The sequence below is a fragment of the Sardina pilchardus genome, chromosome 10 (genome assembly GCF_963854185.1).
Source record: "Sardina pilchardus chromosome 10, fSarPil1.1, whole genome shotgun sequence".
Classification (NCBI taxonomy): domain Eukaryota; kingdom Metazoa; phylum Chordata; class Actinopteri; order Clupeiformes; family Clupeidae; genus Sardina; species Sardina pilchardus.
Window position 1 is genome coordinate 25,517,420 of NC_085003.1, and position 10,783 is coordinate 25,528,202.

A 10,783-nucleotide genomic window follows, 5' to 3' on the forward strand; every position below is an offset into this window, starting at 1 on the left:
GTGCACCCATTTCACATAAAACATTACCATGGTTTTGTGCCGAAACCATTCATTAAAAATGAGAAGTTGTTTCAACTTAAGGTAAATACGTAGAATGAAGAGCCTCGGCCACTTGGGAAACCGCTGGTATGACAGCGCCACTAACTCCTAGCACTTAGAAGTGTGTCTGGAGGGTTTGGTGAGCTAGTCTGTTCTTGAGACAAAGAGGCAGACTCGCTGGTAGAAGACCAGACGCTAATCTGGCTCTTCCAGGGGCCTGGGCCGTGTCTACGCCAGATCAGTAGCGGAGTCAGACGCCAGCCGAGTGGCGGACGCAGCCGAGGACTCCAGCAGATGGACAGACGCATGACGAGACCTTACGAGGGGCCAGCAGGCAGAGAGGTGTGCGTGTGTTGTGTGCGCATATTACACATCTACAAGCAAAAGAACTCTGTGGACAGACAAGACTTGGAGCTCACCAACACAAGTGTGAAGCCGTATGCAAACGTAACTAAAAAAAGAGAGAGAGAAAAAAAAACACAAAAATATAAAAAAACAACAAAAAAACAAAAACAAAAGAAAAGTTCAACCATTCCTGTAACACAGGGAGGATAGACTAACTTGTGGAGGTGCAGAGCCCATGACACAAAACCACTTCCTTTACACTTAAACACACCATCACAATCAAAACTACCACTACTAGAGAGATAGAGAGAGAAATAATATGAATCAAAAAGTCACATAATAAAAAGTAGTTACATATAAAATAGATGATGCAGTTAAGAAAGACGATGCAATCTTTTTTTTTTTCCTTTCTTTCTACGACAGAACTGGTAAACAGTTGGCATACATACTATCTATGTACATACAGTAAGAGAGAAGAGGAAATCTTGTTCAGGACTGATCTGTGTGTGTGTGGTAATATGAAGAGTGAAATATATATTTCTATATAATTTCTATATATGTATGTATATAGCAGTGAAATGTGTAGACTGGAGGGGAGGAGGAAGGGGGGAGGGAGGGGGGGATGTCACGATCCAATCGCTGTCCCTTGGGTACTCTGGTGGGTACTCTGGTACAGTACAGACCACAGGTCGTCGCCGTGGTGATGTTATCCGGTGCAGTGCGGGCTGCTGCGGCTGGTCGAGATCGGGGGCAGCGCGGGCACAGCTTGGTAGGGACGCCCGGCCGCCGAGGACACTGGGGCACAGACAGACTGACACGCTCACTAACGTGTATTAGTTAAAAGACAGCACAACATCTGTTTCCCCTAAAGATTTTTTTTTTTTTCGTTTAAAAAGAGTCAACAAACAAAACCAAAAATATATATAAAATATTTTCACACTAACTATGGGGTTGTATGTGGAACAAGTAACTGCAAACAGGTTAATTTCACACATATGCACACACGTGCGCACACTCACTCACTCACACACACACACACAGACACGCAAACGACCACACACATACACGCACGCACACACACAAACATACACACACACACAGGAGTAATTATACAGTATGCTTTCACTTACAGTGGTGCTCTGGGCTTTCTCAGCTTGAGGACAGCTAAATACCCAATACTGTTGTCATTATCACAGGCAGTCTTATGTAGGTGGACATTTACACACGCACACACACAAACACACACACACACACGCGCACACACAAAGAGGAACAGGTCAGTAACAGCTGGGGGAACAGAGACTTGTGAGAGAGTGGGTGAGTGAGGCAGGTTAGACCTGTGGACCATGTGTGGCCAGGTGTGGTGCATATGCAAGTGTGTGTGTGTGTGTGGGTGTGAGAAGAGGGTTGGGGTGGGTCTGTGTGTGAGATAAGAGGCCGGAATCCCCCACCCACCACCACCACAGAACCGTTTCACTGGAGCCCACAAGGGAATCGTTCCTCATTCCTGTTCCTTCATCTCAAAATGAGACAGTCAGTCTGAGTAACATATCTCTTCAGCATGGAGTGTGTGTGTGCGTGTGTGTGTGTGTGTGTGTGTATGTATGTGTATGTGTGTGTGTGTGTGCACAGGATGGGGGTGAGTGATTTATGTTTGAGGAATAAGGAACAGGCGAGTGAATGTATTTTAGCATAAATGGGAAGGGGGCAGGTGTGTGTGTGTGTGTGTGTGTGTGTGTGTGTGTGTGTGTTTATGTGTGTCTGTGTGTGCTTGTGTTTGTATGCATGTATGTTTGTGCATATTGCAGGGAGGGAGAGTCTTCAACGGCCTCAAAAGTTCAAAAAAGGGAGGGAAAAAAAACGAATCAGTTTGTGGCACCATCCGTCATCCACGAAAAAATCTCTTTGCACGCACGCACGCACACGCACACACATATTGATGCTTGATGTACAGGTAGTTTATCTTATCTGAGGGGTAAGGGGTTCTGTGTAGCAATGTAAGAAGGGGACTAAATGGAGATTTGGGATATCAGAAAGGGGCCTTCGCCCACTGGCTGGAATATGTCATCGGCCATTCCCCTCACGGGGATGGGGTCGATGGGAAGGGGAAGGTAAGGTATGTGTGTGTGTGGGCCCTATTGGATGAGGGACGGGACGGGATATCCGCCCCCCTCGGCGGTGTGCTGGACCGTGTGCTCCTGCAGCGCCCCCAGGTCACCGAAGCGCTCTCCACACCACACGCACTTGAACTGGGCGTCGCGAGCGTGAACGCTCTGGTGCTTGGCCAGGTGTTCCCTCTGCTTGAAGCACTTATCGCAGCTTGAGCACTTATAGGGCTTCTCGCCCGTGTGCACGCGCCTGTGTCGTGCCAGCTCCGAGGTGTACTTGAAGCGCTTTTCGCAGTCAGGACACTTCAGCGGCTTCTCGCGGGACGGATCGCAGCGGTGCTGCACGAACTCGGAGGAGGAGAGGAATCTGCGGTCGCACAGCGAACACTTCAGAGGCTTCTCAGCACAGTGCGCGTTCTGGTGACGCTGCAACGTCGCCGCTTTTTTGTAACCTTTCCCGCACACGTCGCACTTGTACGGCTTGTCGGAGTTACTGCTCGACGAGGCCTCGCCACACTTGTGACGCAAGAGCTCGCCCGACTGGCTGAAGCCCTTCCCACACGACGCACACTTGAACAGATTGTCCATGCCGTGGACGTGCTGGTGGTACAGAAGGTGCGAGGGCTGCAGGAAGCCCTTGTCGCACAGGTTGCACTTGAAGGGGCGATCGGCGGAGGCTTTGTGCGTGCGACGGTGGCGCACCAACGCGTACTGCTGCTTAAAGCTCATCTGACAGTCCTCGCAGTGGTAAGGTCGCTCCTCCGAGTGCGTGCGCTCGTGCTGGCGAAGGTCCGACGGCCGCTTGAAGCCCTTCCCGCACGTTGCGCAGCGGAATGGTCGTGCACCTTGGGGCTGGCATGTGTGGTGGAGCAACTCGGATGACTCTTTGAAGTGCAGCTCGCACAGGTTGCACTTAAACAGGTGCTCGCCGGAATGGGCATACATGTGGCGGACTAGGTGTGAGCGGTGCTTAAAGGTCTTCTCGCATACGGCGCATTTGTACGGCCGTTCGGAGCTGTGTGTGCGGTGGTGGTGCTGCAGGTGAGACATTTGGCTGAAGCTCTTGTCGCACGTCTCGCACTTGTACGGCTTCTCCCCGGTGTGCACGCGCTCGTGGCGCGTCAGCTCGGACAGGTGGCGGAAGCCCTTGGAACACACCGAGCACTTGTAGGGCCGGTCGGGCACCGACGGCTCGAAGGTGGGCTGGGAGGAGGTGCCCACGGCGGCGCTGCCACTGGCTGTGGCCGCGTCGGAGGAGGGCTGCTGGGGGTTGGCACTAGAGGTCGGGGTGGCGTTGCCGGATCCGGGCCGGTAGGTCTTCTCGCAGATGGAGCACTTCATGGGGTTGGTGCTGTTGTGGGCGTTGTGGTGCTGCGCCAGGGAGGTGAGCAGGGAGAATCCCATCTTGCAGACGCCGCACACAAACGGCTTCTGCTCCACCTGCACGCACTGGTGCTCCAGCAGGTCCGTGGCCTGGTGGAAGATCTTCAGGCACTGGGTGCACTGGAACGAGCGGTCTTGGCTCACCATGCACTGGTGCTCGTGGGGGTTGGCCAGGTGGGAGATGTCGTGGCCGCAAGCGCCGCACTTGTGCCCGCCCTCGCCCCCTACCTGCAGGGAGGGCTGCTGCGCCTGCGCCGGATGCTGCTGCTGGCCGTGCTGCTGCTGCCCGTGGTGCGGCTGCGGCGCCTGCGTTTGGGGCTGCGCTTGCTGCGGCTGCTGGGCCTGCTGCTGCTGCTGCTGCTGCAGGGCAGGATCCGGCTGCAGCACTATGCCGTACACGGCGCAGCCCAGGGAGCTCTCGGCCCCCGGGGGGATGGTGTGTACCACCGGCGGGGGCGGGGCCACGGCATGCTGCTGCCACGCCTCCGTCATCCTGGAGCGGCTGTAGGGATTCAGCTTCGGAGCGGAATGGGCCCGTTTGCCGTGCGGATCCAGGGGGAAGTGACTGGACGACTGGCTGCGGTGGGACAAGTGGGGGGGCACTGGGAAACTTATTTTGCCGGTTCAGTGGGACCCTTCTACAGAGAAAAAAATGGGATATATATACTTGTTTTGGATGAGGGAGTGAAAAAAAAAACACGTGTTCCACTTAAAGAGATGCTATGATGATGGGAGTGGATGGGTATCAATCAAGTGAGAAAAAAAAGGAAAAGAAAAAAAAATAGAAAAAGGTGTGGAAAATGGCGTGGAAAATGTTTCCCTAGTTTCCTGGTCCTGGTCCGATTCCTCAGGCAGCTCCAGATGTACACATGTCCTGTGAGAAGATAAGGCATCATTACTCTAAAGACAGCACTGATCACAGTCCATGCACTCTAGTGAAGGATCATGCACACGTTTCCCTCATTTTTCTTATTAGAAACATTACACATTTTAGGATTACAACCACGACTGGTTATTTTTCCCCCTTTGACTATCGTGTTATAAACCTATACCGCATATGCATGCATCATGCAACCAAAGTAAAGTGAAAAGTCTTAACTGAAACTTGATAAGAGGCGACTTGTCAACAACCGACTCTATGGCTGATGTGATGGCTATGGCGCCATAGCTATCTCTGACAAAAAAGACCGAACTGGGAAGCTGCCCGTTCCGTATTTCAAACTACCACTTCAGTAGGCCACTTTAGTAAGTTCCATACTAAGCTGGCTGGGTGGTCTGTAGTGTGATGTTAATTTAAGTACTTATTTCCTCAATGCAACCTATCCGCGACTGCAAGTTACTAATATTTACAGCAGCTCGTCGCAGTGGAAACATTTTACACATCGAACACAAAATCCATTCTTAAGAAACTTAAATGGCATAACGTTACTGAAACCAGTACAAAAGCAGCCGAAAAGGAAATTAATTCGTTCTTTGGTCCTTGAACACAAACAATATAATCACAGCATTGTGTGCATTCCAATGTAAATGAAAACAATGAGAGGGCTTCATGCACAGTTAAAATGCACAATTAGTTGCAGTCTGATCTGGTGATAATGAACCAACGTGTAGTCCTACGCGAGCTCCTCGAATTTGTTATTGCAGGACAATCATAGAGAGGATGTTTTGTTACACCATACGCGGTGCTCAATGGAGTTTAGGAGGTCATGGGGTTAGCTGATAGGTTTGTTCGCTTCACCTATTCTTGCAGAGAACCGTAGAAAGATTGAACCCAGTGGCAATCACAAACTAGGTGTGGTGGGTAAGGTTGTGGTTATAGGGCTTTCAGGAGGTAAATCGGTGGGCTAGAATGTACATTGATTACTGTCATACACTAGGTCTACTTTGTCTGTAAATTGAACAGAGGGTCGAGAAAAGTTTGAACCAAAACTGAAACAACGGCCTGTGTTGATCAATGGGCGTCATTAAGTCGAAACACCATAATATTGGGTGGACGTAATGGGTTCTCAACGTTATCGCGGGCCCTTGCTAGCCATCAAAGCTACGCATTCGTCTGAGCAGGTTAGCTTAGTTGTCAATACACCCAGGTAACGTTAGCTTTTAAGCGAAATCCTGCATTTCGCCAATTTCGACACAATAAAGATAGAAGACAGCAGGCAATCCATCTGATCTATAAACCGGTGTTGACTGTGACAGCAAGCATAGCTATTTCAGTTTGCGTTCATTTGCTAAAACCCGGAGCTGTATAGTACTAGCGAGCCCTTGCATCAGCGAGTTTGCAAAACAGCTAACGCTAGCTAGCGACAGCTAGCATTAGCATAGCCGTTTAGCTTATTACATTCAGAGAACAAAACGTTTCATGACGACGACACATAAAATATTCGATCATAACAAGTGCGCAAAGGTTAACTAAACAATAGACATGCACTCCATGCAACATTCATGAAAACGAACAGCCATGGTCTTCGAAATATATGGTCTGGAAATTACGCGTAGGCCTGTTACCTCGAATATCCACGTCCTGTCTTGGTCAGTCCTATACCGTAGGCCTCTCTTCTTCCTCTGGTGTCTCAATCCCGGGGATGTATCCGTAACTGGAGCAGCTCACAGAACGTCTATAATATTAATAAGCACATTGCAATGTCAACGTATCCTGTATTGATTAAAATCCTTTAGCATGGCTATTGCTGTGCCATCCACAGTGCCTTGTTTTTGAATATCTAGTACTAAAGGGACACTGGGCTCGCTGACCACCGAAACCCCCACAGGCTAACGCGCAAGCACACAGGAACCTGAATAAAAAAATAATTGGCATCTTCACAAAACATACCGGAACTCACCACACGCTACTTAACTCATTCGAAAACCCTGACACAAACGGGAAAATAACATGTTCATTTCACAGTTCATATTTACCCAATTGAACAAAGAGCTAGATTTTTTGTTACATCGAATTCATGACAAACACGTTAAAATGGAAATGGAAAATGCATTCCAATTGCATACCCTACCTCTATTGTATCTCAAAGCCGCATGCGACGATCACCCAAATATATCCCACTATTTTCAAACATCATCGTTACAAAATTAATGCACGATTTCCCGGCTAAAAGTAGCTTGTTTCCATATGTGCGTGGAAAAGAGCGGAACCATCAGACTTTAGTTACATTGTTTCTTGATGTACTGTTTATGCTGGTGCGCTGCAGTGGCGCTTTGCATTTGAACGAAATATGGGGTCAAATGTGATTTTCCCGTTAGTATGAACTGCCAACTAATCTGCTCGAGTTAAAATGGTTAAATTAGAGGAAAATAAATATGCCGTGTAATCTTTTATTACCAGTAAGGCCATAGAATGCTGGTGAGTTACAGCAGCAGCTCCGAGGATGAAAGTGATTGTTTTACAGTTCAAAGGAAACGATCATGCAACGTTACCTGCCCCGACGAGGGAGACTCGCGCTTCGGCAAGAGGAGCAAACTTGAGGCTGTAAACAGGTGAATGTTTGCATTTTAAGTGTGATATTTTGGGCGTATAAAATGAAATATTTTGTCGCAGTGATTAGCTTTTCAATACAGAAACGGAAGCTGTTTTGCTAATACCACGTTTCCCATTAGCGATGATAGCAATGAGCAAAACAAAGAAGTCCTACCTGAGAAAGAGCGTGGCCGCTTACCTGTGCCCGATACTGTGCTGCATATGTTCCAAGAGGAGCAGAAGGTTGACGACAGTGCCCAGCACGGAGGGCGAGTCCGGTCTTTCAAGCATGAGCCGGGGATTTGGGCCACATACGTGTTCCTGCCGTGTGAGTCTTGCATTCTCCCACAGGCATGGTTTTTGTAGGAGTTATTTAGAAGACATTCAAGTTCTGCTCCAGTGCCTGATGAATGGGGCATAACTGGAGGATGTGTGTCCCAGAATTTAAATTAAAACAGGTAGATGTGCATATTTTGTTTTCCATCACAGGAAAATAGACACTCTGGTTCATGTTTTGGGATTATAGTAGGCCTATTTCCTACCTCATCTATCACAAGTAACTTTTATGTCATAATGGTCTGAGGTGCTACTCTCTGTCCTTGTTTGACAACTGTGACAACTAATGTGACACACGGTAGTGTGTAGTCCCTCTTTTGAGCTAGCTTGTGGGTCTAAAGACTGACAGCAGGCGTCTTTGTTCACCAGACACACCAGATGAGGCATTCCTGGACCTGCTGGACGAGGTGACAGCCCTGGCCAGATCCCTGGATGTGCCCCTGACTCATGCAGAAGAGTTCCACATCAGTCTGTCGCAGACAGTGGTTCTGCGGCACCACTGGATCCAGCCATTTGTGCAGTCCCTCAGAAACAGTCTGGCTGACACCAAACGGTGGGTGCTTTCTTACTCCTTAAGAGTTCCTTTTGATGATCTAGGTTAAGTGGAAAGACTTGAGCGCAGTTAGCTCAGGAGGGAATTTGACCCTGAAAAAGTGAGGGTGTACACCAAATAAGAGCCACATCTATTTAATGTGTTTTGTGGGGTGCACATTGGCCCTAACTGTAAAATCTAAAAAAGCAAAGCAAAAAAAAAATCTGCACATCTGAAATGTAGACAGCTGTATCTTCGAAAAAAACATGCAGATCACTTGTGTGAAGCATCAAAAAGTCAGGTGAGTAGGAGGACCTTTGCATACTGTAATTACACTTACAGTACATAGCCATATTCTTGCATTACATTACATTTGGCTGATGCTTTTTATCCAAAGCGACTTACAACATGGTAAACATTTTAAGCTTTTTAAAGCAGTTCTAGCAACAATTCTGTTATTGTTAAATATTCTGTTCTATAAAACTGCTCGCACTGCACATACATACCGGTACACTACACTTATTTTTACTTCTCTTATAATGTTACTGTTGCTACACTGCACACATCTGTACATGTTGTTTATACATTGCTCATACTGCATATCCATATCTATTCTGCTCTGCAAATACATTGCACATGTTTATATTTACATTACTGTAAGCCATACCACTTTCTTAACTGGATACTTACTATCTATACTGCACTATGTCTTATACTGTATACTGTACTGCACCACCTGTATACGGTGTATGTCACAGTGCACTTTTCTGCTTTTTTTGCACCCCTGGTTAGACGCAAACTGCATTTAGTTTCTGTACTTGTACTCTCTAATCTAATCTAATGATTCTTTTAAACTAATCAATACGGCCTCTCCACAGGTTCCTTTGTTTGGCTCAGAGACTAAATATCTACTCAAACAGCGAGAAGACCAGGTGTGTTTACTGTTTCACCTTTGACCCCAAGATAGTTTTGGGTGTTTCTGATTAGCTTTACACTTTGTGCGCTTGCTGCTCCTTGCCGCGTTTTCACTAAAGCGCCCTGAAATTGAAAAAAAAGTTTATCTCAGAGCAGAAATGCGCCCAACATCAGTCGCATTTTCATGAAAACGTTTACAAGCAGCAAGCAGCAAAGTGTGTCCTGTCTGATCACGCCCTGAAAGGGCTCATGTCAATAAGTTAGTAAAGTGAATACCACCAAACCCTGCACTACACTACACCATGTGCACTAGTAATTGTAGTGATCATGGTTATGCATGCAGAACATTTCTGGTCTAAGCCTTGGAAATATTGCTTCACTGATTATGTCTATTTGCGTGCAGGACATTTGTGGGTTTGGAAATCTCCACTGGGCATGCTCAACTAACAGGGTTGGCTAAAGTGATCGACAAAACGATGGAGGAGTTCCGCCTTGCAACATTTTACCAGGTTTGACGTTTGAGGGTCTACATATTCTGCTGATACAAATGCATTGAGTAAACTAATATTAGCAACACTTTAGCTTCTGTGGCTTTCTATTACTTCTTGTTGTCATGGTTGAACCTGTAGTGTTTGGCTGGTTTGAGTGTTCCCGACTGACTCCTGTAACGTTTTCAGAACCCTTCCTTCCACGTGAGCCTCGGCTGGTGTGTGGGTGACCAGACGGCCCAGCTCCAGTCGGCATGTTTGGCGCAGCTGCAGGTAGGAGACTCACCACGGTCAGGCCAGCACCGTGTCCCTCAGAAGCAGAGCTTCCCTGCTGCAATATGTGTTGTCTGTTTGCACTGTTATTGCTGAACGTGTGTGTCGTCCATGCATTTGCACTGCTGTTGCTGAATGTATGTGTTTTACGTACCTTGGTCCGTATGGAACAATATTTTGTTCAGCTGTATGAATGCCAATAAAGGCCGACTTGGCTGGCTTGACCATGCTCAAACAGGTTGGCAGATACATGCTGTAGATCTGGCTGCTGCCATTTGGGTTTGTGCCATAATGCCGATGATGCTATCTCTCTGTTTATTCAGAGTCTTTTGGACCACCATGAAGATGGACCCTTCCAGCTGAGGATAGATTGTGATGAGCTGCGCTGCAAGACTGGAAACAAAGTCTTCTCCTTTCCCTTGCCCAAGTAGGACTATCAACACCTAAACCACACTAATTCCCCTCACTGTAACAGTCTAAATGTATCTCTGTTTCAACAAAAGTAAATAGTTATGCATTGTCCTCAGTAGTGTGAATACCATTTTGAATGGAAGAGAAATATGTGACCAAGAATCCAAATGTGCTCAGCTCATCCTAACTGTTACTGGCTACAATTCTCTATTTTTTTAGCTGTAAAGTAAATAAATATTTGTATTTTCCTTTGGAGTGTGAATGCTACTTTGAATGGAAGAGACATGAGTGACTAAGGTTGAAAAACTGATTACTGCATTTGATTACTGAGTCTCAGTATTATTGGTGGTTGTAGAAGAAACAATGATGCTTGTTTCATCACATTTGGTTAACCTTTCTGCAAATTACTAAATTAAAAATGGTATGCTCTGTGAGAATAGCCAATTTCCCATTACAACAGACAATCTAGCACTGGCCAGTA

At 47.1% G+C, this 10,783-nt stretch overlaps 2 protein-coding genes across 4 annotated transcripts; one reads left to right on the forward strand and one right to left on the reverse strand.

Annotated features, from left to right (window-relative positions):
* Positions 1–1,036: 1,036 nt before the first annotated feature.
* On the reverse strand, positions 1,037–6,644 carry znf319b (zinc finger protein 319b). 2 transcript variants are annotated; one of them, XR_009940396.1, is made up of 3 exons: positions 6,381–6,644; positions 1,515–4,749; positions 1,082–1,179 (listed from the first exon to the last, which is right to left on the reverse strand). XR_009940396.1 is itself a non-coding variant. In XM_062547293.1 (2 exons), the coding sequence occupies exon 2, from the start codon at positions 4,365–4,367 to the stop codon at positions 2,520–2,522; it is 1,848 nt and encodes a 615-aa protein (XP_062403277.1). In that variant the 5' UTR covers positions 4,368–4,749; positions 6,381–6,644; the 3' UTR covers positions 1,037–2,519. The 2 variants fall into 2 exon arrangements, 1 of the variants encoding a protein (XP_062403277.1); XM_062547293.1 differs by having other exon boundaries at positions 1,037–4,749.
* Positions 6,645–6,938: 294 nt separating this feature from the next.
* usb1 (U6 snRNA biogenesis 1) lies at positions 6,939–10,557 on the forward strand. 2 transcript variants are annotated; one of them, XM_062547296.1, is made up of 7 exons: positions 6,939–7,367; positions 7,497–7,675; positions 8,053–8,236; positions 9,094–9,147; positions 9,534–9,639; positions 9,808–9,891; positions 10,215–10,557. In XM_062547296.1, the coding sequence occupies exons 1-7, from the start codon at positions 7,228–7,230 to the stop codon at positions 10,320–10,322; spliced, it is 855 nt and encodes a 284-aa protein (XP_062403280.1). In that variant the 5' UTR covers positions 6,939–7,227; the 3' UTR covers positions 10,323–10,557. The 2 variants fall into 2 exon arrangements, with proteins under 2 accessions (XP_062403280.1, XP_062403279.1); XM_062547295.1 differs by having other exon boundaries at positions 6,944–7,367; positions 7,488–7,675.
* The last annotated feature ends 226 nt before the right edge of the window (positions 10,558–10,783 follow it).

What these genes read in the sequence shown, in the direction of transcription:
- znf319b (XM_062547293.1), bottom strand. Translation starts at nt 4,367, where the DNA reads ATGACGGAGGCGTGGCAGCAGCATGCCGTGGCCCCGCCCCCGCCGGTG.
- usb1 (XM_062547295.1), top strand. Translation starts at nt 7,228, where the DNA reads ATGCTGGTGAGTTACAGCAGCAGCTCCGAGGATGAAAGTGATTGTTTT. An exon ending in GCCTTGCAACATTTTACCAG is followed by an intron (nt 9,640 to 9,807) that starts GTTTGACGTTTG and finishes TAACGTTTTCAG; the next exon opens with AACCCTTCCTTCCACGTGAG. An exon ending in CATGTTTGGCGCAGCTGCAG is followed by an intron (nt 9,892 to 10,214) that starts GTAGGAGACTCA and finishes CTGTTTATTCAG; the next exon opens with AGTCTTTTGGACCACCATGA.